Raw genomic sequence first — 27874 nt, forward strand, 5'->3', positions numbered from 1 at the left:
GCGCCATAGCGGCAAATACGCAGTGTGAATATACTGTTATATCTCAAGGCAGGCTTGCTCGGTGCTCGAAAACGCCAAAAGACAGATTAAGGTAGCGAGCTGCAGCTCTTGGCTCATAGTCTTGCTCTTATGCCGGCTTCAATCCAAGTGCTATGAGCAATACTCTTGGCCTCCTTGGAAAGCACCTCATTGATGACACTCTGCAGCTGCATCACAGCCTGATCACAGATCTGATGATGGAACATAATCCTCCTGCCATCCAGACGGATCCCATGTCTTTTTCCCGCTGCGTTCCAGTCCTTCTCATGGATCCCCAGGGCTTTGAGGTCTACCCAGATCATATTTGTCTCGACCCTCCGGAGCAGACGCCCACCTCTCTCTGTCCAGAGCTGCCCAACCAGCCTAGCAATGTCGTGGCTCCTCGCGAGCGTGCCCACAGTGTCAATACCTCCCGATCCAAAGTTCTCAATCATGGCCTGGCGCGCGGCGGCGGCCAAAACACCAGCCTGCCGCATACCGCCGCCCAAACCCTTCCGTGTTCGCTTCAGCCTTCGAATTGCATCCACCGATCCGAGAACCATTGCACCCATCGGTGCGCCGAGGTTCTTGCTGAAGTCAAGCGTGATGAGATCAGCACACTGCGCAAAGTCGTGCAGCGAGGTCCCGCTGGCAGCGACGGCGTCGAACATCCTCGCACCATCAATGTGGACCGAAACCTCATTCCTCCGTGCCCCTATTGCGTCTTCAGTCAGTAGCTGGTTCTGCGCAGTACAAAATAAGGCTAAGTCCAGGGCGTTGGAGGACGATAGTTACTGAAGATTATACATTGATCGAGTGGGGCTTTAATAATTTTGGAAACACTCACAGTCTTTGAGACGCTGTAGCTCCTCGAGTGGAATTACTGTGCCTGAATTCGTATTCTCGATGCTTACTACACGTGTTGGCGTCTTGTGTACGTCGTAGGCCAGCACGGCGTGCTTCTCCGCGTCCCTCACCGTTAAGTATCTGCCATTGAGCGGGCGTATGGCCTGGATCATGGCACCATTGATGAACGCGGCGCCACCCGCCTCCCAGTGAACAATATCTACATGATCCACAAGTCAGAGATCAAGCAAGTCCGTGAACTAGAAACTGGTCTTGTGGATTCGACATGTTGCCTTGAGCGAGCCAGCAGATGATGGCAGCAGAAACTCACGAGACTGAGCGTCTGTCAAGATGCCATATGGCGGTGCCTCGTTGAGGAGGGTGCGCAATGCGAGCTGATTGGCCATGGTGCCGGTGATCACAAAGGCGGCCGCCTCCTTTCCGCAAATGGCAGCCATCTCGGACTCAAAGTCCGAGGTGGTCTGGTCTTCGCCATAAACATCGTCGTTCAAAGTGGTTCGTCTGATAGCATTGAGCATGCCGATTGAGGGCGTAGTTACGACGTCACCTGGGATATGGTCAGATGCAGTTTCTCTTTATCCCATACTGCCTCTATTTGTCGAAGTCGACATCAAAAGGGTAGTAATCATAATGCTTAGCTTCTATACTTACTCCTGAAATCAAAGGCGGCACCTGTTAGGGTAGGTTGACCCCATACCCCGGCCGCTGCTTCAGTCTCCGTCGCCATGTTTGATTTCAAACGAGAAGGCATCGTTCGGGAAAGGATGCACAGTACTGCGAAGGAATCTGAAGTAGGAGATCGAAATTAACAACTCGACCGGTTGGGATCATGGGCTAGAGGCATTGTCAGGATATTTATCAGATCTGGTTGGCTGATGATATCCAGGCCATGCCCAAGGGGCGCCGCCCAATCAAATTAGCTGGGGCTGCTGAAGCGAATTGTACTTCGAGACCATTTCCGCATTTCCAGTACTTCTGGCCAACCACGCCACGGTATAAAACATGTTGTACTTCCTTGACAGGTTGCAGAGTAAAGACTTGGCGCAGGGTGAGCGCTTCCTGCCGATTCGGACTTTTCAGGTAGCTGAATATGCTCATGCACAAGCGCTGTGAAATATTTTGCCACGGAATCCCTCGTGCCGCGAAAGGTCTGTAGCGGTCATGCGAACATGTTTGTCGAACACTGTGCCAAGCTTATTTTCCACGGACTGTTCCCTTGCCAACCGCCCGACATCTCTGGGGTTCTTACGCGATGGATGAAGGGATGGTTAGGTGACGGGATGGTTAGATCTGACACGCAATACAGGTATTTTCAAGGGGTTCAGAGACGGACAGTTGATTTGCCAGCAAAGCAAGACATCCAGAAGGCTGTTAACGCAAGACTGTTTTACTGATTCAACTTTCCCTAGAATGTGTTGTTGTATGCTACGAATGGTAGGGTTTCACCGCACAAACACAAAGGGCCAGGTTATGATGAACTCGAGTTTAGGTCTTATCACGTCTCTAGTTTTCCTTTCCTCACATCTCGCAGCCAATGAGTGCTCATGAGTATTGATTTACGTTGGAGCTGAAGTTCCACAACAGTGAATCGACGATTTAGCAGACTTCTAGAAGCGCGCCTAACACTCAGTCAGCACCATGAAGGATTCAGGTAGTCCGGGCACTAAAGCCTGCTCCGGCACTACCGAGGCCAGTTGAGCTAACTACCTGATTCAACATGTATGTTTGCTGCCTGATACTAGTAAGTGTGTTGTCAGTTCCCGGATGAGCATCTTGTGCTGCTAGTAAGCAATCCGATTGGATGTCAATGGCAGGGCCGCATTCCTCCCTGTCTGATGGCTGCAGTGTTCGGCAAACGCCCTGCAGCTTCTTCTCTTCTATGCGGACTACCTGCCATATTGGGAATCTGACATACTTCTGCTTCTTGGAGTCCCAGTGGCGTTCGGTCCCGGGGAAATTTGTCCGAGGTCGTGACTATCTGCGTGTGTAATCATTGAAAGCCTTCATGTATTTGTGTCAAGACTATGTCAAGTCCACGGGTATTTCTGGGAGTAACATTGCCACGCTGGCGTGGATGGTTGGGAAAGACTAAGGAGATGCTGAAATAGGCTAGGAGTCTTGGGCCATTGGCGAGTTGATGTGGACAAACGAAGCCAGTCAGATCGATAGCTCCGGACACCAAAATATTACGGTGGTTCTCGTCACCTACTCAATACTTTTCCAATATGCATGAGGGCCAATCGAAAGATTCCGAGTGCATAAGAGGCGGTTGCATTGCTAAGAAGGAGCGACACTGCAGAACGGCGGTTCGGTCGAGAACATCTGCACACCTGGGCGACTCGATCAAGGTTGGAAATGCCAAGGGGGCAAGGCAATGACGAATGATGTAGTTGCGTACCTCCGTGTTTACGGTGCACAACCATATATGTGCCTCGGTGATTACAATACTCGTAAGGTTCGCAAAGAATGTGATAGCATTGCTTGCTGTACACAGGAGTAGCATCAGGGATGATTCTTGCTTCCCACCGTCCTCCCGCAAGAACATCATGGTTGCTAAACTGGACTCCTCTGACAACAGCACTATTGTCATCAGTGCACCCTCAGCTCTTGATGATGGTGCCATTCTTGCTTCGTATGGTCTCGAGAGAGATCTCAGTGGGGTTATTGGTTGGGCTCGAGGCAGCGCACACCACCCTCGACACTGGCCTACTAGTCGGAAGGTCTACGATACGGCTTTGATCATTTTGCTGGAGCTTTACACGTGAGTCTTTCATATGCTAGCCGTCCTGATCCTTGGACTAATTACGAACGAGCAATTTTAGAACAGTCATCAGTACCACAGGAGTGAGTCCACCGTCGTCGGTTTCTTGAGCACCAGGTGGTCCCCTAAGCGAGAACTGCATTAAGTGGTCCTTTGAATCAGTACCGTAGCAGGTTATTGACTAGATTAGGCAGCGGCTGCTGATGCTGCTGGGCCAGAGTGTGGCATGGGCAAGATCACGGCACTGGTTGCCTTCACCTTCATGTGAGTGCTCAGCGACTTTTGCCGTCTTTCAACATCATGGCGCCGCTTTACTCCCTAGCATAACTATATACATATATATAATCAAGCAAGGGCACATCTAATTACCTCTTCACAGGTACCAGCTTGGCCAAGCAATCGGAGGCTATTTCATACCTCCACTCTCAGAGCTTGCGGGCCGGAGATACCCATATCTCGTGTCCTCGGCCGCCTTCAGCATTTTCTGTGCAGTAATACCTGCTGGGAGCTCATCGACACCAGCGACCATCTTTGTCGGGAGATTCATCACAGGCTTCGCATCCGCCGTACCCTCAGTCGTCATCGCAGGTAGCGTTGAGGACCTCTTCGACACGCGGGCTCGGGTGTGGGTTGTTGTCCTCTGGAATGCCGCAACTACGATCGCCCTCTGTATTGGGCCAATCTACGCATCTTACATCATTGCGTCACCTCAGGGCTGGAAGTGGGTCTATTACAGCGCGTCCATCACCACAGGTGTGCTCACATTGGCCCTCGTCGGAGTGAGGGAAAGCCGGCCGAGTGTCTTGCTGAGGCGCAGGGTGGCAAAGCTAGCACAGGAACAGGGTGACAACATTGATGACTTACGATGGAAAAATGCCGACCCGAGGCAGGGAGGCTGGAAGACGTTCGCGCACATAGTGGTCATCAGGCCGGCGTGCATACTGCTCACCGAGCCACTTGTGGCTCTCATTGCCTTCATCTCGGGTATCTCATGGGGTGTCATCTACCTGTTCACGGAGTCCACACGCGGGATTTACCAGTCCATGGGCTTCGACAAGACGACGGCCTCGTTGCCGTTCGTAGCCCTTGCTTGTGGGGTCTGCTTGACGTTCCTTCCACGTCTTTGGGATATGAAAGTCGTCTCTCGTCGTCAAAAGGCCAAAGAGCCGGTCGAGCCGTAAGTCGATACCGATCACACCATTACACTACTGCAGTTCACGAGCAAATATATCTAATTGACCACAGTGAGGATAAAATCATGGGCTTCGCCTTCGCAGCACCGGCCCTGACCATCGGTCTCTTCTGGTTCGCATGGACCGTCCCGCCAGCAGCACCAAGTCTGCCCTGGATCATCCCCACACTCGCCTTGGTGCCCATCGGCTTCGCCGTCAACGAGATCGCATACACACTTAGTGGCTTCTTGGCGGACTCATACCTACTTTACAGCGCTTCCGCGTTTTCTGGCCTTGCCTTCGTCAGAGCCATTCTCTCTGGTGTCATGACGCTCGTGGCGCAGCCCATGTATGGCAACATGAGCGCGAACACTGCGGGTTCCATTTTGGCGAGCATCTCGGTCTTATTTTGCATAGCGCCGTGGGTCTTTTTGCGCTACAGCAAAAGGCTGAGACAGGCGAGTCCTTTTGCGCGGTATAGCGTGGAGATGGATCAAATAACACAGGCCCCTGGGGAGGCAATGTGTGCATTGTAATGTCGAAAACGGCTCAACATTCGTACGGCCACAGCTGCTTCGCCGTCGTTGCATGAAGTTCTAAATGCTGGTCGTCTAGACCACGGTGTTACAGTGAGTTGCATGACAGGCTGCGCCGAGTATATTGGGTATGATAAACCACACTTGAAGCTGTAGACAGTGAGGGATACTAATACAAGTACACTCCAGAGTTGTCTGGCTGGTGGATGCGATATAGACTGCAGTTTCTCGTGATCGAGTGCCAGGCTTCCATTTTCATGAGGGCATTTCATTGTCGTTGATAGTGACAGCTGCTGGCAGGATTAGAGATCAACCTGCATCCTTCTGTGGGCAATAGTCAGTCCCAACATGACATTGTGATGTTTCTGGATGTTTCTGCCACTGACATCCGTACTTGAACTAAAACAGCCATTGAGTTGTCTTCCACAAAGCTCACAATTGTCTGTCTCTGGACATTGTTCAGGCAGGAGACAAGCAACAACGCAAAGCACATTCAGGCATCAGACATCAGGCAGGGGTTGGGGTTGGGGTCAGAGTCCCAAGTAGAGCTTACCCTGGCAGCTGGCAGGGTGTGGGGCAGCTCATTCTTACTGTGATTGGGCTGGAAGTGGACAGGGCGTCATACGTGCAGTAAGTGAGCAGGGAAGTCGCGCGCTGTGCCTGTGAGTGAGTGAGACGCGCTTTCTGAACGCGCCTCTACCAAATCCGACGTCTTTCTCACCTCAACCCACCATCTTTCTGTCAAGCAACCTGATGTGCATCGGCCTTTCCAAAGATCCCTATAGATTGCCTCACATATCTGCACGCAATCAGGCTTTTTTCCACTTCATATGATCTTTTGACTGCCATGCTCTCGTTTTCTCGGTCACCTTAGGCGCTTGCGATGCTGCAGCACGGCTCAGTGCGCACTAGTATTCTCCTATCCCACGTGCCTCGCCGCTGCCGACGACCCAAGGTGACCATCTCAACTCAGCCGATTAGATGGGCTCCGTCATAGTCGAAGCCATGGCGAGCAGCACACTTGCCGCAGAGGCCAAGAAGCTCCACCCCTTCTTCACAGCGCCAAGGGCTCTCCAGCAAGATGCACCTGCCACCGATCCAGACCCCGCCTCTGCCCACGCCAACCCTGTCAATCCCCTTGACGCGGCCGATGCTCTCGAGAAGGACAGTGACATGGAATCACCAGAGAGCAGTGCCCATCAACGTAAACGTCGAAAGCCGGCAGAGGATGTTGACGAGGACCTGGGAGACAACAAGAAGCCCAGACGGGCCAGGAAGAAGGCCAATCCTCAGGCAGTCTCGATAATGAACCACTTTCCTCGAATTGACGACGACGGCCACGCGACGACGGCCGACCAAGCCGCTACACTCCAGAGTGACACCACTTTACAAGCGAATGCGATAAACCCCCTTCACGAACTCCATGCAAATGGGGACCACGACGCAGTCACAACACCGGCGAGGCCCGATCAAGAATCCAAGGGAGACGAGCTCAACAATACACCAAAGAAAGTACTGCGATTCAATCCTTCGACGGGAACCCTTGGGTCTCCGCCAAAGCCGAAGGACCCAAAAGCTACCCTGGAGCAAAAACAACCGGAAGTGGCAGTTGAAGAGAAGAAGGGCTTAAAGCCGAGGGGGAGAAAACGCCTGATCAGGATTGTTAAGATCAGTTACGGTGCGGACGAAGAGTCAAGGCATCGTGTTGGAACCAAGATTGACGGAATCCTGAGCAGTTCAGTGTCTGCTACCGCTAAGCTGAAGAAGCGAATACCCCAAAGGGAAGCGAAGTGCCTACAAGAGGCTAGCACGGAGGCGAAAGGCGAGATTCCGCAGAAAGACACGCACCCATTCTTCACAGGAAAGCCCCAGAAGATGGCAACAAGTTCTGGATCAACAACTGCTACAGGCGTGAAGGCGCAAGAGAAACCTCCGCCCTCACCAAAGCGTCCGAGGATCTTCAGTTCTACGCCCTGCTCCCCAAAGAAGCAGCGGCCTGCAGGTCCTAGCAAACCATTGCCCCAGTTCGGCGTCAGGTCATTGGGCTTGAAGACTCCAGGCGCGCGCTCTCCAGCCTGGCCTTGGAAGGACATGGTTCACGTTAGAGGAGACGATGAAGCCCTCGGCCGTCGAGATCAGGTCACATCATCAAGAACATTTCCTGCTCGGAAGTCCAAGGGCAATACTACTCATGTCCCTCCCCAGGAAATGATACTGGAAAGTTTTGCGGCAACGCTCCGCATACCTCAGGCCCTTGACGCTGTCAAGAATATTGATACAGAAGGCTTCCTCCCGCCGCCACGTGAACTTAGACTTCCACATAAGCATTTCGAAAGCGGACCGCGGCTTGAGAAACGTATTCAACCCGAGCTTAAAAACATCAAGCATGCTGCCCTAGCAGGTCTGCGCACATCACTGGCTACATCTCTCTCAGCTTTTGACAAGTATCAGTGTGAGTCTATGGGTTGGGCGCAGAAGTACGCACCAAAAGCTGCCGTCGAAGTATTGCAACACGGAAAGGAAGTCTTCCTCTTGCGGGATTGGTTACAAGCTCTCAAAGTACAAGCGATAGACACTGGAGATGTGAAGTCAAAGCCGGCAAAGAGCGGACCTCCGAAGAAGAAGCGCAAGAAGAACAAGACCGACGACTTCATTGTCGACAGTGACGAGGAAGCGAATGAAATGGATGAAGTCTCCGACCCGGAGGAAGAGGATTGGTCTCCTGACAGACGGGGAGGCAAGAGGACGGTCATTCGAGCTGGCGACACCCAAGCCAAAGACTCCAAGGGCACATCACGCTTGACAAATACGGTCGTTCTCAGCGGCCCGCACGGTTGTGGCAAGACGGCTGCTGTGTACGCAATTGCAAAGGAGCTGGATTTTGAGGTGTTCGAGATCAACCCAGGAAGCCGTAGAAATGGCAAGGACGTTCTCGACAAGATTGGAGATATGACGCGTAACCATTTGGTCCAGCATCAACAGACGGCGGGGCCCACCACTGAATCCACAATCAATGAGGAAGACGTTGCGGAAGATATCAAGTCGGGGAAACAAGCCACGATGGCTTCGTTCTTCAAACCGAAGCAGGCACCGAAACCTGCTCCAAAGATTAAGAAGCCAGCTCCAAGGGAAGAGGTCGAGAAGCTGGAAGCGAAGAAATCACCCAAGAATCAGAAGCAGTCGCTGATACTTCTAGACGAAATTGATGTCTTGTATGAGGAGGACAAAAACTTTTGGAGCGCTGTTTTCGGACTCATTGCACAGTCGAAGCGGCCTTTCATTTTGACCTGCAATGATGAGAAGCTTGTTCCCTTCCAAGCTCTGAGTCTTCATGGGATATTCCGCTTCAGCGCCCCGCCAACGGATCTGGCCATCGATCGCTTGCTCATGATAGCCGCCTGCGAAGGTCATGCTTTGCGACGGAGTGCAATTTCCGCCTTGTTCGAGTCCCGCCAACAGGATCTGCGTGCATCCTTGACGGAACTGAACTATTGGTGTCAGATTGCTGTGGGTGACCGACGCAGCGGAGTCGATTGGTACTATCCACGCTACCCAAAGGGGTGTGATATCGATGAGGAAGGGAACGTGATTCGGGTTGTCAGCCAGGATACGTACCTTGAGGGTATGGGATGGCTCGCACATGACATCCTCTCCGAGATGGCTGACGCAGCAACGGCTGAGGACGAGCTGCTGCACGAAGCGTGGGACAATTGGCAGATGGACATTGGCGACTGGCAAGACACGTTAAATATGCCTTCTTGGGCTTCCCAGCTAGCAACGTCAAGTCGTCAAGAACGATTGGCCGTTCTGGAAACATACGATGATTTCGTCGACGCAATGGGCGTGGCGGATCTGTGTTCTACCATGGTCCTCGCAGAATCGTACGATGAGGCAGTCGACTGTACGCTGCCTGAAGTCACAGCGAAGGCTCGCGAGGACTACATACTTGGCCGTCAGCTCCTCGACGCGCCAGTCATGTCCACTTACGACCCTATTGGAACCGCGCTGCCTATAGCTCTGAAGAGTATAGCCCGCAGAAATCTAAGTTCGAGCTACCCATCATCAGAACTCGAAGCAGTTGACGAGGCCGGACTTACCTCCAAAATACGCCAGCATACGTGCCAGGCCTCTGATACAGCAGCCCTCACACGCGACGACCTCAGCCTTGCCTTCGACCCTCTGGCCGCATCCGAAAAGAGCAATACAGCGTCAACCTCCCTCGAAGCCTCCATCTTTGACAACGCGTTGTCACCCATTGTCGAGGATGTGGCACCGTACGTCCGGAGCATCGTGGCGTTCGACAACGAGCTCCAGAAACAGCGCCTCAAGATGAGCAACCTGCTAAGCAAGGGCGGAACCAAGAGGATGCGCAACACGCGGGCGTCGCACGCGGCCCTTGAAGGCGGCTCCAGGACCCACACGCGTCCTGAGCGATGGTTCAAGGCGGACTTGAATGGGGTTTTCGTGATGAGGACTGCCGGCGAGGGATGGGCTGAGGCCCTAAAGGAGCTCACGGCCGAGGGATCCGAGGCAGGGGATTCGACGTCGAGCCGTGCCCAGGGGAGGGGGCGGAATGTCGTACCTGATGATGATGACTCGAGCGACGAGCTTGGGAAAAGTCCTTGCCGCGGTTTCGATGGCTGTGCCCTAGACTGAGAAATGTGATGGTCGGTACATCGACAGCACATTTCAATTTTGAGCGGCCAAGAAAACAATGGGAATGGCACGCGAAGGCAAGCGGCATGAATCAATACGGATCATGTCGCGGCTGTCATGGACCTGGACCTCGATAAGGGTGCATGGTAGGGATAAGATGACTCTCTCTGAAAGGCTCGGTCCGGCCATGGAGGCATGCGAATGGCGTTCTGGCAGATGACGATTTGCTGGGCTGTTCCATCGGGGCGCTTTTTGCATTGCTATTTGGGGTTAGTGGCATATCATCGCATCACAGGACGTAAATTTGGGGATTTTGGTAGCTGCAGGTGAACATATAGGCATTTGCTTGCTTAGGGTGAAATATGAAATAATCAAGAATCCAAGAAGTTTCTAGAAAAAGCAAAATAAGGCCGCTCCATATGTTGTTTTGGTTTGCCTCGGAACGCCGGCACGCTCGAACCCTCAGATGTTCCCAACCCAGCAGAAGTATATAATCGCTTTGCCGCCACCGTCGTATTTCAGACCCAGGTATCACTCTCATCCATTCATCCAGTCATGTACCCCATATTCCCAACAAGCAAAGCCTGAGAAGTCGCAGCAGAACGCTCGTGTGTCCCGTCCCGGGTCTGAGAAGGTAACAAAATGTACTTCCCCTTCACCGGTAAATCCGCCCCTCCCTCTCAACAGTCAGCCTGTTCCCCGGCGGCGCCGTCCGGTTCACGATAAACTCCGTCTCGCCCCGTGACGGGATCACAATCACGTCGCGCTCAACATAGTGCCTTCTCCGCTCCACATCCAGCTCCCGCCTGCCCCCCGTCGAGATGACCACCGGCGCCGCGGCGTCGTTGCGCGCATAGCTGACCACGGACGGCACGCTCGGCGCCGGGGGAGGCGGTGGAGGCGGCGCCGCCGAGGTGTACTGCTCGACGCGGCGCTGCGTCGTGGCGCGCTGCTGTGTTGGGGGCGGAGGTGGTGGTGGAGGGGGGCCCGCGCCCTCGGCGTACCGGTCGCGCCACTCGCGTGGGTCGTAGTCGTCGTAGCGGTCCCGGTCCCGGTCCCGGTCCCGGGGTGGTGGGTCGTCTGCCCTCCGCCGGCGCTCTTCCTGGTATGCTGCGCCCGCTGCCGCGGCGGCGGGCAGTGCCAGGCGGCGGGCTTCCATGCGGTCGAGCTCCTTGCCGCTCGGGCGGCCGTTGCGCTCCCTGTTCTCGAGGTACCGCCTGCGCCGCTCGCGGCTCCTGTCGCGGTCGTTGTCGCCGCCGCCTTCCCCGCGGCCGTTGCCCCTATCGCCGCCACCACCACCACGCCGCCCGTCACGCCTCTCATCGTCCCTACTCCCGCTCCCACTACCACCTTCACCGCGGTCGTCCCCCCGCCGCGGCTCCCCCGTGATGGCAGCCTTGACGTCCTTGGCCTTGTCCTTGACTTTCTCGCGCTTGCCCTTCTCCTTGTCCTCGCACTCCCAGTCCTCCTTGTCGCCGTAGGTGATGCCCTTGGGCCAGAACCTGTGCGCGGCGAGCGTGGCGGCCCCGATGGCGCCCAGCATCACCAGCGACGTCTTGGCGATGTTCTCGGCCTTCTCGCTGTTCGTGCTCGCCGACGTGTCCAGGATGTGCGACAATGGGCCGCGGTGCCGCGACGACGATGTCGTTGTCGTGCGGCGGGAGCGCGTGGACCGCGAGGGGGAGCGTGAGTATGAGCGGGACCGGGACCGGGATGAGTATGAGGATGTTGAGTACACGCCATCTGTGTAGGCGCTGCGGCCGCGGGAGTGGGACCGCGCCCGCGAGGTTGTCCTCCCCCGCGAGGGCGAGCGGGATGGCGATGGGGTGCGGGATGGAGAGCGGTAGCGAGGCATGGTGGGCTGAGGGAAACGGAAACAGAAATGGGATATCGACGAGGGTGAGTGAGGTTAGACTTGATCGCCAGGAACGGTGAAGAAGCGGTGTGCCTGGTCCGCGGTCCCGGATGAGATGTGTCTCAGCCTTATGAGAATGTGGGCTCCTTCGGTGGAAGCAGTCCGGATGGGGCAGCAAGAGACTCGGGAGGGGTCAATGACATAGCTGACACACAAGAGATAAGCACGGGAAATGTGCTTCACAGCAGGAAAGGAGAGGGAAAAAAGCAAAAGCAAAGCAAAGCAAAGCAGGAAAGATAGCAGAGAGATAGATGGATAAGAGGGCCAGATGCGGTCGGAAACACCAGCTGTTTTGCTGGTCCCGGCCCAATGGTGCAGGGCACACCCTGCGACGAGGGCGCCCGTCAAAAGGCAAGCTTTCCCCTAGCTTCCGTTTTGTGCGCGGCGGGCCGTGGCGAATGGATGGACGGCGAGTCAACCAACGATCGTGGACAGTCAGACGAGATGAGTGGAGAAGAGAGGGAAAGCTTGTGGCCAGGAGTGGGAGGGGAGACGAGGACGAGGTCGAAATGGAAAAAGGGCTGACTGGCCGTGGAACACAGACTGACCTGACCTCACTTACCTTTGTCTTCCCTCACCTGTGCCTGTGCCTATGCCCATGGGACACCCATACCAACCGACCGCGCCACACCTCATTTCCTTTTCCCTCTGTCTTTCCTTGAATCCTGCGAAAGTGGCTTAATGCGGTGTGGTGAGATGGGATGGGCCTGGGGTTGAAACGAAACAGGGATGACGATGGATGTGGATGGGGGTGGGCGGCCGGTGAGGTCACCTCTCTCTCCAGCTTTCCAGCTTTCCCACTCAGCTCGATCCAAGCCATGGGCCGACGGGCCGACACGGCACCGAGGGAGCCCATCGATCTAGACTGTAACGACGTCTAATCTAGGCACACTCGAACTAATCTCTTAACCAACCATCCATGATCGAGGAATGGCACTCATCAGGCGAAGAAAACGACTCCTAAGCGAAAGATGACGCAGATCGCCAGGCACACACAAACCCCCACACCCGTAGCCTCGGGACTACTCTCGCACTGCGGCCGTCACACCCCTGAGCCGCGCCACCGATCCATCCTGCATGCAGCGGCACACAAGCTCAGACAAGACGGAGGCCGCAGCTGACGAGGCCAGCTTGCAGACGTCAGCGTGAATCCTGCCTTGCTCAGCTGCAACACAAGCATTTGCCAGGACTTGGCAACCAGCTTTTCCTTCCCGCCCGCTAGAGCGCCGAGCAAGAGCAGCAAGCTGCCAGGTTCTCTTCTCGCTGTGCCTGATAATGGAGCACTGAAGAAGCATGTCTTGGGCGGCCAGCTCGCCAGTGCTGTACGATTCATATGAGCAACAGTTATTTGGGAAGAGCCTGCTTAGACTGTGTGCAGTCCTGAGATATGCCTACCACTACAAACATGGGCACCGAGCTGATGCATTGCCGGTTAAAGCTCATTCTCATACCATTTCCCCCAGGAATTGGTACTCTAGGCATCCAATATAAGCAATCACTGCTCGCCAAGACACAGCAATGTGAGACCAGTCCACACCGGGCGACTTGCTTATGGCCGGTGTGTGTGTGCATCTTGGCAGTACTACAACATCACTTCCAATTCATACATATAACTTGTCGGCTTCCGAGTAGTTTATTCATCACAATCTTTCCAATTCCTCATCGTCGTGTCTGGTGCAACATTGGATCTTACCTCCCTTGGCCAAGAGAATCGCTCTCAATCGAATTCCAAATCTGCCTCTCGACTTTAAGATAGTGTCTAGTTGTCGACTATTTGAGTCTCATCATCGGACTTCACGGATTCGATGCAGGGTAATGGCTCCGATTCTACTGGGCCTAGTCCGAAGGGTACAAGCCTAGAGACTCCTCAATGTGCCTGCTGTGATTTTGTACCATCCCCGAACCAAGACTACAAAAATTGGTACGACTACGAGGCGTTTGACTTGGACTACAAGGCGCTAAAGGAATCAGCAGAATGTGGACATTGCGGAGTCTGTGTAGGGATGATCAAATTCCTTAAGGCTCAACTGGAGCCTACCAGGTTCACCTACCACATCGATGAGTTTGGTGATCTGATACCAGCTTTTACATTCAACGACGAGATGGACCCTCCTTCTTACGAATTATTCACGATAAATAACGGATCTGCGGGCGATCTTCGCCTGAAGCGCTCCTACGGGAAACCGCGAATTCCACGAATGCGCGTACCATCGGGGGACACCTCCAGCATAAAAGCATTTGACACTCTGAAACACTGGATATCTCGATGCCAGGCAGAACACACGCACTGCCAGCCCACAGCGGACAAGACGCTGCCACACCGACTCCTCGAAATCAAGAGCATCAACCCCCTAAGCGTCCGAGTCGTGGAAAACTGCACCCTCAGCAAGAACTACGCCTGCCTGAGTCACAGGTGGGCGGACGAGAGGACGAAGTCAGTATCCCTCACGAAAAACAATCTGGATCTCTTCAAGGCAGAGGTGCCGGAGGATAATTTCTACCCCTTGATGAGAGATGCCATTGTAGCGACATTTGAGCTCGACGTCAGGCTCATCTGGATCGACTGCTACTGCATCATTCAGGATGACGAAGAGGACTGGAAGAAAGAGTCAGCTGAAATGGGCTCCATCTACGAGAACGCGTTCTTCACTATTTCTGCTACCTCCTCCAACGGCGGCTGCAGTATGTTCTCCACCATAAGCGAGGAATTCGTGGCATTTCAGGTGGCCGAGATCCAGGGGAAGCCCGTGTACATCCGAAAACAAATCTCACACCCATGCATTGTTGATTATGACAAATACGCAGGAGCGGAACGCCTCCGGGGTCCATCACTCGCGAGGGCATGGATTTTCCAAGAGCGGGTGCTATCCAACAGGTTCATCCATTTCACAAGCGACGAGCTCTTCTGGGAGTGCCGCGAGAGCACCTGGTGCGAGTGCGGATCAATAGAAGAACAATGGAAAGAAGAGCGGGAGGTGCGAACCCGGACACTCGGCGACCAGGTCTGGGACCACATTGCCGAACAGTACAACGACACGCAGCTGACCCTCGAGAAGGACAGGCTCCCGGCGCTCGCGGGCTTAGCCCGCCGCTACGCGGAGCTGCACGGCAAGAAGGCGTACCTGGCGGGCCTGTGGGAAGATGACCTGCCTTCTGCCCTGGCGTGGGAAAAAGTCGCGTGGCACGAGCCCAGGCCGCTCAAGCAGGTCACGCCCACTTGGTCGTGGACTTCGCAGCCTTATGGGAAAGAACTTGTCAGCACTTCAGCCAGACGATCTGGCCGCCTCGTGAAGTACAGAATGAATCCGCCTGACGCTGACGTCTACGCGGGTGCCGAGTCGACGGAGATCACAGTTGAAGCGCCCATGCTGGACCTGACGGTTTATAAACACGAGGACGAAGGGCTGATCGGGAGGCTGGAGAATGGTTTCCTCCGGATATGGGCAGACTTCAAGACCGACCCGGATGACACCACAAAGTACCGCACGGTGCCGGACGGCTCGAGGTGCCTGCTCCTTCTCCTTCTTGGAGATGCTGACAATAATGACTGGGGACACGTATACGGCATCGTGCTGCTGCAGCAGAACAGCGACGCGCATGGTGAGGCCGCGAAATTTGAACGCATCGGATATTTCAATAACTATGACGGCGACTACTGCTACTTGGATGAATCTGGCGAGTTCGCTGAGTATTGCGGGGGCAGCTTCCCACCCTTCGCAGTGCCTGTAGATACATGGCCCGCTGCTCCAGTTCAATGGCTTATGGACAGAGCCGAGACGAGACAGGTCACACTTGTTTAATCTCAACTACCTTGATATGGAGTAGATTGCGTATAATTCGATCAGCGACATGTTGTCTAGTTCCGCATGATAATATCACTCGACTCCAATTGTTTCTAGTAGAGGGAGCTCATCTTAATCATAAGAGAAAAGCTGTGCAATGGTTCTCTATTACCTATGGCCCAGTTCATAAGCTTGAGCCCTCGAGGTATCATGTTTCTACAATTTTCAAAGTCTATCGGAATCTTAGGGGGCAAATGGCTCAGTCCTTCCTGGGGCGTAAAGCGCAGAACGATGTTTTGCTATTCACGCATGGAACCTTGAATGTTAGGTAAACGTACCCGAGAGATATGGGGGACTCAAGCTACAGAATAGAAATAAAACATTATGCCGAACCATGCGTGGTTATCGTCTACAAGGCCCTTGCTAGAGGATTCTCCAAGCTGGCATAATGAGGCTCTTGTGTGTTAATCAGAACTTATACACATGGAGATCTATATCCACAGGAAAGTGCCGAAGATGCTTAAGAGCATTTAACACATCATTAGTGTGCCCAGATTGCGCGGTGACGCCGTCTTCTTCCGATGTGAGCATAGCTTGACACGGTAAGTATAGTGGTCACGGCCAGATATCATTCTCGCCATAGGCTGCTGGTGCATGCGGCATCTGCCCTCACTTCGATAGATATAGAAATCCAATGATAGTGATCTACTACATAGACACCACGGCTTCGCCCATGGCCCGTAGTACGCTACTTTGCCCTTCTTCGCGCAACAGCAAGTTCTCACCAAGACATTCACGGACCACCACAACAATATGACCACCCATACAAAATTTCGCGCGCCGCGGAAAGACAACCCTAAAAGTGAAAGCTAATTTGAAAGAACCTCTTCTATCATTAATGAAATGAATCCTGAGGAAATTTTACATTGATCTACGTAAGTATAGATTTGCGAATAACGAAAGTGATCCTGATCCTGGACCAGCAGAATCAAGGGAAAATAAGTAACGAGGCACACGAATCCACTCCAGATTTCCAACTCTTACACTTTTATGCAGAGCTCTCGGCCAGAAAGTCAAAAAAGAAAAAGAAAAAGTAAAATCCATATGATGCTTGAGGCCCTGAAAAAGCTTCCACTGGCAAATGCAACTCTGGTCATTATCGGCCATGAGAATCACAGACGTCTGGTGCGGTTTCCCTCGGTACCTGTCTGTAAACAACAAGGTGACCACGGCACTCTTTGCAATAGACAACCTGGACAATACCTTCACCGCTGCAACTCCTGCAGCTTGACTGCATCTTGACAGTGCAGTCGGGGCAGGTCTTGGTCCTTGTGGTGTCATGAAAATTTGGGTCGCCGTTGCACCTGGGACAGCGCACTTTTCGCCGATCCATCGTGTGCCTCGAGGTATTAACTTGCTCCTTGGAAGTCTCACCTGATGGTTGAGTCTTTCCTTTACAGCCCAATGTAGAGCTTCCCCGGCCACTGCTTCCACTACTGCTGCCTCTGCTATTCGAATTGGAACCAGCCCCTGTGGAAATATTCTTCTGCAAGGTGGTCGTTAGGATTTTGCTTTTACAAGGCACCGACAATGCAGAGTATCTCACCAAGACATGCTCTTGAATTAGTACAATATGACTGGTGGTTGGTAGCGAGTCCTATAGAACGAGCTGTTTATTTGAGACTTGTCTTATTGTTCTGTAGAAAAGCTCCTACGTTTTCCAGACAAGGTCCAGCTCAATCCTTCGCCTCCCCAGTGGGGCATTTGGTATTCTAAGCGTGATTTGAACAGGAATGGATGTTACAAGATAGTGTTGAACAGTCAGTAGTCGTCAGAGGCGAGTTAGAAAACATAAGCTTTCATGCAGTATGCTGAACAGACATTCAAACATCTTGCAATCGAGAATCATTTTGAATCTTGGTTTATGGGTTTCAGCATCTCCAAGAGCAAGTAGAGATGGTGGAGTGTCATGGATTTAGGCAACCAGAACAGACAGAGCCGGTTTGTCTGAGCATTCAATAGTGGTTGCCTTGGCCGGCTTACCCGCGAGAAGGTGAATCCTTAGATGGATCAATTTGTCATATCCAACCCGCCATTTCATAGAAATATTTGGGTTCCATTTCAAATGCAGTCCAGTTGTTACTCTCATTTTTTGTTTCTCGCAGCGAACGGTTATTGGTTGTTAGCAACGAGTGACTTTCCCTCGAGATTGAGGTACTCTCGGGTTTGCGTCCTTTTTTCCATTCTCTGGCCACACTGTGGGTTTTAGACCGTTCAGCCCCGGATTGGACAAATTTTGACGCCTCCATCTCAATCCCTTTAGATATACCTTTAATCACCGCCAGAATGATCAACAGCACCCCTGCGCCCGATACTCGGCTGCCTGGACTCAGGTAAGTGCAGGATTTACCTCAATTGTTACAAAACCATATTATCTTTCACTAAAATAATGTCAAGTCATCAACCTCAAATGTGTTCCGTTGTTGGAGAACGTTGGGGCCACAAGGCCCGTCCGTGTGTTGCGCGAGCATTTCGTTGCAGTGATCTGCCATCAATGTTGATGCTCATACCCGATGTAGATCAGTCTCCATCGTGAGACTGATGTTCACAAGTGGACTCTCCAAAGAGGTTTAGATATCTAGAAATCGCTGAGCGAACAAGACCGAGGTAAGCCGACTCTGAGAATAGGATCTCGTGGAGAAGGGCGTAGCAAATGGGCGCGGCCATTGCCCTCCGACAAGCCAGAGAAGTCACACCAAGGTGTCCGTCCCACAATTCAGAGACTTGATGGCTGATTCAAAGCGAGCCCTGCTTACTCAAAACACTACGTACAGTTGGCTATGAGCATGTGGCGTCCAGCCAGCGCAGCGGTCAAGATATTGTCTCCAGGTCTTTTAATAAAATGTAATGTTGGAAAGCGACGTCGAAATAGTTGGAGGCACGATGGCTCAATTCTTGGACAGTTGGCAGCAAATTCGTGTTGGTCAGGCAGCAGTGTCGGATTGTAAGGAAGTCTAAGAAAAGCACAGCCTCTTTGTGTGATCCACGCACACTCCTGCGCCGCTCACTAACTTTCATGGGATTAATTACGCGCTGCCACTTGGACGATGCGGGGGACCCAGAAGCGCCGCGCCACAGGCCTTCAATTGCTTATCCTGTCCTGTCAAAAACAACACCACACATTCGAACCTCCATTTTTTCCATGGCAGCACCTACTAAAAGCACTACACGGCCTCAGAGCTCAACGTCAGAGCAGGTACCACCAGGGCCAGTGCGAATACTGGTTCAAACAAGGACGCACCTTGTACCAGGAGACGTGTATGGCGAAAAGATCGAATATATGCGGAACATGATTTGCCAGCACGCGTGGAATAGGAACTACATTCGGAAACCAGACCGTTGGAACTGTTACGGGGCTGATTTTGGCTACCCTGATCGCACATGCTATTTTCTTGTCGACCATGGTATGACCGCAGAACACGGACAGACCCCGGATGAAAACCCACCGGTGCTGTGGTACCGGTGGACGGGAGATTCTCTGTGAGTTGTGTTATCTACATTTCATCCCATATAGCTCATTCATTCTGTGCAGACTCTCACAAATCATGCAGAGTTGCTCTACCCGGAGAACTTCCACCAAAACTCCGCCAAAGACATGAGCGGTACCCATTCACGAAGTTCCCACCCCCGCCGACAACACGCCCTGAGCCACGGCCTATGCGGGAAGTCATTAAAATGCAACTGCGCCTCCAAATGCATATATTCGATGAGGATATTGACCACTTGAAGGAGCACCCGGATGATGTCAGGTGGATCAAGAATCAAGTTGATTCAAGGCTTTGGGACAGGCTTTTGTCACACGGCTTGCCAGAGAATATATTGGATCAGGTCTCGGCTGATCCTCATGAGAACGTAGGAGAAGAGTAACCGAAATGGTCATGATCAGCTCGGCTGGCTTCCCACTTAACCGTTGATCTGTGTTCTAATAGGGGAATAAGCGTTGAGATAGCATGATAAGGTAGGAAGAGGACATAACGAGAGCGGCGAGGAAGAGGGATGAGACAGGCCAGGAGAGCTTTGGGATCAGATGACAGGACTGCATATATAACACTCTCAACCCAGAATCAAGTCAATCCATTCAAGCTCAATAGTCTCCCAGACAGACTTCAGTACACGGCCAAGACCTCTCCGATACGCGACTGGCCCTTCCCATTCAATCCACATTACATAGTGAACCTCCGATCCCGGCGTCTCTTGCTCTAAGGGGTTCGTCCAGAACTTCGAGTAGCTCATTTCGGACAGGACGTGGCCCACGGTGCCTCGTGCGACTTCAACCAGCTCAAAGCTGTCACTCGCCAGTTCCACAATCTCTTCTGGAAGATCCTCGGTGCCTTTGACATCTGTTACGTCGTAATGCGTGGACTCGAAGTCATCTATTTCGCCGATACCCATCACACCTATCGCCCCAGCCCACGCGCTGTTCGCGGTGCGGAGTGAGACAACCACGGTCTCCGCCGAGTGCATTATTCTCAGGACACCATCTCCTTGAAGCCAACCTCTCCTTGTTCTACAGGATATGAAAGGCATGTTTCGCTGCGGCTGGGGCGGGTCATCCTCTGCAGGTAGGGGCACTGGCCACCAGTACTTGGACCCCGGTGCTGCCTTGTGAGTGTAGAAATACTCTGGCAGCCTGCCTGATCGTACAGTCTCATCCATAGTGAAGTCTTTGTCCCCGGCCGTTAGGTGGCGAGCCCACCCAGCTTGTTCGACCTCAAGTGCATCGGAGGGCTCCCGATACTTCAGCCACGTGTGTCTGATCTCCTCACCCGGACTGTCAAGCACCTCACGGCAGCTCCATTGGACGAGCGGATACACCTCATCACCTCCTCCAGTATTTAGCGGATAGTAACCCTTATGCTCAAATGCGAACTGGTCAGCTATATTCCACGACCACTGTCGCACTTGCCCTTTATAGCTTGCCCAGCTCCAACTAGGAATACAAGCACTAGGGTCGTGTTCATTATCCCGGAATTCGTAGAAAGCCTCGGGTTGCCAAAGAAGGGCTACGTGGAAGAAGCCCTCAGGCAAACCGGAAATCAGACCGCCCTGAAGGCCTCGGCTTAAGACGGAGGCAATCCCAGCAAACGCGTTGAGAGCATCGCCGTTGTACGTCAGCTCCCTCGCGTTATAGCTGTCTACCAGCTCACCTATGCTTCTTGGAATGGGGACGACGGTCCCCAGCGCATCCTGGTAGGTTGACAAGTAATGACTCGACGTCGGGACGTCCGTTTCGTGACGGTCCTCGAACCAGATCGCCGATGCGCATCGCCACTCTACAGTCTGCTCGCCGACGGTCAGAGACCGGCGGGAGAAGATCTCTTCCTGATAAGTCCACGCTCGTGTCTTCCAGACGCTCCCAGACTGCTGCTCTATCGTCTCCACCGCACGGAGATGTGGCTCCAGATGGCAAATGTTCTGTGGTGCGTTGCGAGGCGCAGAAAACCCCTTGAGCCCCGGCAGCCCACTGGATGCGCCAGATCCCAAGCCGGCGATGATTGTGATGGTAGCATGGGAGTAAATCTGACCCATGTTGTCGAGCTCTGTCTTTTTTGTAGCATAGTCGTCTTGCACGATGCACAGGGCGTCGACCCAGAGGTAGCGCTCGCCCAGGAGCTGGACGGCGCCCATGGCATCCAGTACCACCGGTGCGATGGGGACCTCCAGGTCGACGTTGCCTCCGGTCAGGGCGTTGGGCTGCTGGTTGCGGGCGAGGTTATGTTTGAGAGTCGTGTAGTATGGCTCTCTGCCCCATACATAGCTCAATGCCACATAATTGACGTCCTCGCAAGTCTTTACGAGACACTTATCCAAGACGTCGATCAGCCTCGTCGGCCTGATCCGACTCGATCTCACCCATGGAGGCGATTGACAACGTCCACCGTGGCAGTTGTCGCATTTGTCCTTCCAGGACCGAAGGAGACTGGAGTCCACCCACGACTGGTCAATCAGCCTCGCTTGGGGCCTCTCTGGATGCGCGCTGTCATGCAAGTTGAAGCTGACTGATAGTGATCGTGATTGGATGGCGAAATAGGAAGAGTTGCTGAGGGAAACCCAGTTCAGATGTATTTCAGCGGATGGCTGGACCTCTGTGTTGTTATCGAAAGCCCATTTTATGAGCTGGACATGTTTGAGGCAGTCAGAAGCGAGAATAACCTCATCCCATCGCCCAATTTCTATCTGGCGCTCTTTGGCACCCGTGCTGTCGACCGGGTTCTCAGCCTGTAAGTAGCTGAAGATACGCATGCAGAATTTACATTCTCCCTTGTCCTATTATCCAGGCAGCCAAATTAGTTGGGGTGTTGCAAGAGCCCGGCGGAAGGAACAGACATCGACATCCAACTTACTTGACTTCCGCCCGCATCGAAATTGACCGCTGCTTCAAGATCAGGCATCGTGCCACTGCCTCTTGGCTGGAAAGGCGCTTGATTTCAATGTGTGCGTGTTGTTACCGTCTGGAGTAGAGCGTGTACTGTTCCTTGGCCTTTCCCAAATCTTGCTAGGTCAAGGAACTAGACGCTGGTGGGGAAGGTTCCATTGTTTCGGGGTCCCTTTTGCGCGGCTGTTGCGCGCCTATTATAGTGGGCCTTTAATGAATACCGCACGCTACACTATGTCTCGATTTGGTATATGTGAACTGGAAATAGTATTCAATATTCACAACGGGAATCAATGATTCCAAAGCCTACCAAAAGGCGTTGAACAGACCTTTTTGTCGTCGCTATTGTCCTTGGATACAGATCTGAAGTGGATCAGGGAAAGACCCAGACAAATACCACATGCGCCGCTTGTCTGCGCCCCAAGGCGGAAACCTCTATTGGAGAAAATAATCTTTTTGACAACTTGAGGGCGTCTCAGTCACTTACTCACATTGTTTGTGCTGCCAGGTCCACAGACTCTGCTGGAAGCCCTCATGGTCAAGTTCAAAGCGCCAACTTCCACAATGCTCCAATAGTACACCAGCTGAAGTTCGGATGTCTGTATCGTGGCCACAGAAATTATGAAATGACTAGGAAAAAATAAAGAAGGCGCATTGGGAAGGAAATAAGGTACCTTCTTGTAGGATAACCAACTCTAGGACAACCAACTCTAGGACAACCAACTCTAGGATAACCAACTCCAGGATAACCGGCCATGAGATAAGTAGTCATAGGATAACCAATTATAGGAAAATCTGCCCTCAGCCTCAGTACGCAATCCAAGGGGCGCCGTAATCCTCTGTTTTCAATTTCTCTACAGAAACCCCAGACAACTCTGACACCAAATCCCCACAACCAGTGTGACCCTCAAGGCGGGCGAAGTTCATAGCTCGCAAGCACTGGCGCTCCGAAAAGCCTTCATGGAAAATGCCCGCCCTGACCGCTCTCACGTTCAACTCCCAGAGAAAACGGATCATGTCCAATCGTCCGGCCTCGGCAGCACCTTCCAGGGGCCACCTGCCGTCGACTTTAGATGGCAGGGCGCCGAGGTCCGCCCCGCAGTCCAGCAGGTCCGCCACCGTGTTGCAGCTTCCCGATATGGCAGCAAACTGGAGCGCCGTGGCCCCGCCCTGGGGAGGTGCTTCGTTGTTTGGGTCCGCGCCATTGCTGAGAAGTAGTCGCACCATTTCGGCCTTGCCAATCGCTGCGGCATGCTGGAGTGCGGTACGGATAGTTCGTAAGCGTGGCCGGGCGTTCACGTCGGCGCCGTAATCTAGTAAAATCTTTACAACGTCTTCTCGGCCCGTTTCAACAGCGACCATGAGTGCAGTCATGAGGGGCCCACTCGAGGACTCCGCTCTCACGATACCATTGGGATCGGCGCCAGCCTGAAGGAATTTCTCCATGGCGGCCGCGTTTGTCTCGCAGTCCTCGTCTGTGTCGCAGTCCTCGTCTGTGTCGCAGTCCTCGTCTGTGTCGCAGTCCTCGTCCATCTCGAAGTCCTCGTCGAAGCCCTGTATGGCTAGCCCCAGAGGCGATAATAAGTACGTTTCGTATACGCCATACCGTTCTCCCTTCACTTCTTCAAGTCTCGTGAAGTTGATAGCCTGCGTCTGAAGTAAGGCGTTAAGAGCCTCAGCATTCCCTGCATCGTCGCCCATGAAAGACTTCAAGATAGACGCCCCAATACATTTTGGCAAGGTCTGCCGTCGCCTGTCTTTTTGGAGCAGCAAGAGCAGCATATCTTGTCTGTCAGGCATCGCGGCTTGGAGAACTTCGGCGTCGAATGGGCTAGCACCTATGTCTAGAAGGTATTCAATCAACTCCTCGTGGCCCAATTCGACTGCAGCTTGAAGGCAGTGGTCGAGCGAAACGCTTTCCGGTGACAGGATCTCGAGGATTTTTTTGAAGGATTCCAATGCGTCCTTTTCGATACATGTGCTGATGATAGCTGGAATATGAAAATTGCCTTGTCCGGGATACTCGTGCAGATATTCAACGAACATCGAAGGATCCACATGGGCACAGTCTCCCTCTGTGAGTTGGAAATATGATTCGCAAGCGCCGAAGACGATGAGAGCTCGCATCGCTCGTGAATCAGAATTTCTCAGGGCTCGTTGAAGCGCTCCAGAAAATTCGCTCGGCCCATGCGCCCATGACGACATTTCTCTCCGTGACGTGGCACCTGCTTCCAGAAGCATTTGCAAGATGTCTCGATAGCCCAGATCGACAGCCGTGGCCAAGGCCGCCCCGTTTGGCCGGTGAGCTTCCTTTGAAGTGACTGCTCGATTAAGAAGCTTCTCCATGTAAGTCACATTTCCTGCTTCAGCAGCTGCATTGACTAGGGCTTCAAAACGACCACCTATACACAGATTGTCAAGAGCGCCTGCAGCTTCAAATTTCTGAATCAGATCCTCATCGCCGTACCTTACGGCCTCCGCGATCGGTGTCGTATGGTAAGGTTTTTTAGGACCCGGCAACGGAGGAGGCATGATCATAACCTGGGGATTGAGGTCGGGGCCGTGGCTGAGAATGAAGTCGATAAGAGCGTCACTTTGGGACATAATAGCGGCTGTGAGAACTCGGGACAAGGCAAAACTGACATCGACTCTTTCCATGAAAAATTGCACAATTTGAAGTCTACCGGCTTGTGCGGCATCAACGGTGACATTCTCCAGGTCGCGCTTAAAATCGACAAGACATTTGTTGCAACCAGCTTTATTGCAAAGTGCGATCATGTCTTCAAACAATTTTAATATAACATAGTCGTCATTACCCGTTTTTTGACGAAAGCCTTGCGCCAAGTTGTGGAAAAATTGCTGATGGCACTTCGGGTGTATGTGCAGGGAGAGATGGCAAGCAAATTCCAGAGGTGGACCCCGAGCCACAATAGAAAGCATGCCCTCATCCAGTTGAGCACCCGCGACGATGAGCATATCGCATGCTTTGAGTGCTCCGGATCGGATGTTCATCCATCGGGCATCAATTGGATAGTAATTTCGATGGAGAGGCAAGTTATCCCTGAGCAGTACACCCAGCGCACCTCCCTGTACGCCGAGCCCGGAGCCACCATGAGACTTGTTGACATCGGCGCCTGCGTCAATGAGTAACCGCATGAGTTGCAGAGACGCCAATTTAGTTGCTCGCTCGATCGGGGTATACTTTTGGCCCTGCTGAAGACAGACCGTCTCGTTGACGTCAACGAGGTTGCGATCGAGCAATAGGTTCACAACCCTGGTATCTCCAGCCTCGATGGCTGCCCGGAAGATATTGTCGGTAAGCGTCCTCGAGATATACCGTGGGCATTGTTGTAAGATGTCGACGAGCAGCTTGTTGATGACTAGTCGCTTGAGAAACCTGAGAATGTTCTCCATGGGCACTTCATCGAGACCTGCAAATCCGTTGAGCACGGAGAAAAGCAGCATGCGGGCGAAGTTGGTCTCGAATGCCTGATCTCCAGTCACAATGGCAGTGCTTTGTCCCGGAAGCAGATAATGAAGAAATTGCTTGAAATGCTGCAGTCCGGTAGTTCGCCGTGGCAGGGACCGGTGGTCCGATGGCAAGATGCCCGCAATTGATGTGGACACGAGGTTAGGGGGAATGGAACTCCCGGAGGACCGGCCGAGGACGATTCCCTTGGATTCCAAACGTTTTTCGAGCTGTGCGAATGGCAACTCCTGCCGAAAAGCAGCATCTTGCAACATTCCGTAAAAGAAGGCCATATTGTTCCTCTCTGGTAGTCCCAGTGGTGAAAGCATAGCCGCAACAAAAGACTCTGGAATGGAAGCCGACAACTGGGAGTTCTGCGCCAATGAAGATGATAGAACTTGGAATTGCATAAGATTGAGGTCCAGGGAAGCGGCAGGTGCGTTCAGAGCAGCGAATAACGTTTGCGAGGGGCTCTCAGGAAGGCCATAAGTGCCAGGATAGTCGTAAGTGGTAAATATGGCGCCGAATGAAGCTCCGTCAGGCACTGGAACACTTTGCAGTGGTTGAAGCGTGTCGTCAACACTTAGGAATAGACCCTCATTGTCGGGCTGCGCGGTTTCTCGGGGCGCGAGAGTGTCGTTTGTAACCAGGGCGTGAACGGAATGTGCTTCGTCACGAGGCAGCAGTGAAGGGAAGCCTTGAGGAGGGCCCGGCGCCACAGGAGGTCCTCTTACCCATCTTCTGGCTCGCTTTTTGCTCGCATCTGATTTTTTGAGGATGACTGGCGGTACGGTCTGACCCGGGATGTCACGTAAGATTGTTAGGGACGGCGTGCCTTTGATCGAGAAGTACTGTCGCCATTCATTCTGGGTCGCATACTTGCGAAACCCCCAGCGCTTGAATTGTGCCTCGTATTGCCAAGAGCTGATCGAACGGAAGTCAGCGAGTGAAACGAAGACAGTAAATAATAAGAAGGTACAAGATAAGAGTGGCCCCACCTGGCGTGGAAGCCGTGCCGGTCTCGCATCTCTTCTCGAACATCTTTGAGCGGTTTTCTACCGTACAACTCTGAAATGGTGTCTTTGTGGTGCTCCCACTCCGATGAGGGAATACGCCTTTTCTCCGAACTCATTTTGGAACGTCAAACCGATCGATGCCCCTAGGGACGGTATAATGTATTGTGGATATTTGTTTACTTATTCGCTTTAGGTCCAAGTCTCAAATCGCGTTGGAGAAGGCCGGGGGAGTTGCAGTGACACCTGAAACGCTCTGCAAGCCTTCGTGAATGGAGACTACCTGCTCTTCCAATGTTTGGAAGAACTCCAGTCAGTAGCGGCGTGCACAACTCAAAGCGGGCAAATGTACGCACATATTCGTGGAAATATTGGTATTTCGACCCTACCAACGACTTGTAGGTGTTAAATGTGCTAGGGATTGATCCTCTCGCCGTCTCCAGATCGATTCCCTAGCCCAGGGCTTTTGATTCCACCCGGTCAGTGAATAGGCCTAAAACGTAGCACAACATGATTGACGGGCCAATCGAGGAGGTACTCACTGTGTGAGATTGCCTGGATGGAGCTAATGCTGCGACCTCGGCCGCTCAGTATGTCAAGGATTGGATCACCAAGGTTGCAACAGCAACAAAGACAACTGTCAGGCTGGAGGTCGCCTCGCAAGACAAGACCATGTGGGTCGAGAGAGCTGCTGCAATTCTGGTGTCCGGCATGGGGTGTTCTCAAAGATAGTGTCTTGGTAAATACGTGTTTGGAACGCTTGCCATGATTTAAGACCATGGACGGAGGATCAGGCGAGGCCAAAGTTTTTAAGAAGATTTTCGAGCCATAGTCTGACTCTCATGAGCACGGTCGAGGTGGTATCTGCACCAGATTTTGTCAACGGAGGACCATCAACTGCATGTGGTGTGCATCTATTCCCGTTTGGTAGTACTGCAGAAGACTGCTATATGCAGACAAGGTCCTTAAAGTCTCTGCAGCTTGACAGAATCTGGTCCAGCCTGACCAAAGCTAGCAAGCTGACACGTCACCCCCCCCCCCCTAACAGAATCTGTCACACAACATGAAAAGACAGGCTGTACAAACCTGGGCGGAGGTCAGATGGGGTACATATAAGCGGCTTGACGAGGTCGTAATATGCAGAGGAAAGGAGCAACAGGGCCACATTGGCTGCAGCAAATGAATTCTGTCCACCCCGCCGCTGACTTTTGACAACTCTTGAGGACTCCCTGCGCACATGTTTGGGTAC

At 52.9% G+C, this 27874-nt stretch overlaps 7 protein-coding genes across 7 annotated transcripts; 4 read left to right on the forward strand and 3 right to left on the reverse strand.

The window, feature by feature from the left end:
- Positions 1-113: 113 nt before the first annotated feature.
- Positions 114-1612, reverse strand: J7T55_010311 (beta-eliminating lyase; the record flags this gene model as incomplete). The annotated part of the gene is made up of 4 exons (XM_053134376.1): positions 114-733; positions 866-1084; positions 1196-1432; positions 1537-1612. The coding sequence occupies 4 exons, from the start codon at positions 1610-1612 to the stop codon at positions 114-116; spliced, it is 1152 nt and encodes a 383-aa protein (XP_052987867.1).
- A 1819-nt stretch (positions 1613-3431) lies between these two features.
- On the forward strand, positions 3432-5299 carry J7T55_010312 (uncharacterized protein; the record flags this gene model as incomplete). Its single annotated transcript, XM_053134377.1, has 6 exons — positions 3432-3646; positions 3708-3729; positions 3837-3910; positions 4026-4823; positions 4892-5167; positions 5236-5299. 6 exons carry the CDS (start codon positions 3432-3434, stop codon positions 5297-5299), a joined length of 1449 nt encoding a protein of 482 aa, XP_052987868.1.
- A 1036-nt stretch (positions 5300-6335) lies between these two features.
- J7T55_010313 (uncharacterized protein) lies at positions 6336-10010 on the forward strand (the record flags this gene model as incomplete). The annotated part of the gene is made up of 1 exon (XM_053134378.1): positions 6336-10010. The coding sequence occupies one exon, from the start codon at positions 6336-6338 to the stop codon at positions 10008-10010; it is 3675 nt and encodes a 1224-aa protein (XP_052987869.1).
- Positions 10011-10665: 655 nt separating this feature from the next.
- J7T55_010314 (uncharacterized protein) lies at positions 10666-11865 on the reverse strand (the record flags this gene model as incomplete). The annotated part of the gene is made up of 1 exon (XM_053134379.1): positions 10666-11865. One exon carries the CDS (start codon positions 11863-11865, stop codon positions 10666-10668), a length of 1200 nt encoding a protein of 399 aa, XP_052987870.1.
- A 1865-nt stretch (positions 11866-13730) lies between these two features.
- Positions 13731-15725, forward strand: J7T55_010315 (uncharacterized protein; the record flags this gene model as incomplete). Its single annotated transcript, XM_053134380.1, has 1 exon — positions 13731-15725. The coding sequence occupies one exon, from the start codon at positions 13731-13733 to the stop codon at positions 15723-15725; it is 1995 nt and encodes a 664-aa protein (XP_052987871.1).
- Positions 15726-18909: 3184 nt separating this feature from the next.
- On the forward strand, positions 18910-19634 carry J7T55_010316 (uncharacterized protein; the record flags this gene model as incomplete). The annotated part of the gene is made up of 2 exons (XM_053134381.1): positions 18910-19247; positions 19319-19634. 2 exons carry the CDS (start codon positions 18910-18912, stop codon positions 19632-19634), a joined length of 654 nt encoding a protein of 217 aa, XP_052987872.1.
- A 186-nt stretch (positions 19635-19820) lies between these two features.
- Positions 19821-26744, reverse strand: J7T55_010317 (uncharacterized protein; the record flags this gene model as incomplete). Its single annotated transcript, XM_053134383.1, has 6 exons — positions 19821-22034; positions 22112-22177; positions 22473-22556; positions 22635-22742; positions 23134-26536; positions 26611-26744. 6 exons carry the CDS (start codon positions 26742-26744, stop codon positions 19821-19823), a joined length of 6009 nt encoding a protein of 2002 aa, XP_052987873.1.
- Between the last annotated feature and the right edge of the window lie 1130 nt (positions 26745-27874).

This window comes from Diaporthe amygdali (assembly GCF_026229845.1).
Source record: "Diaporthe amygdali strain CAA958 chromosome Unknown NODE_44_length_330046_cov_65_728535, whole genome shotgun sequence".
NCBI lineage: Eukaryota > Fungi > Ascomycota > Sordariomycetes > Diaporthales > Diaporthaceae > Diaporthe > Diaporthe amygdali.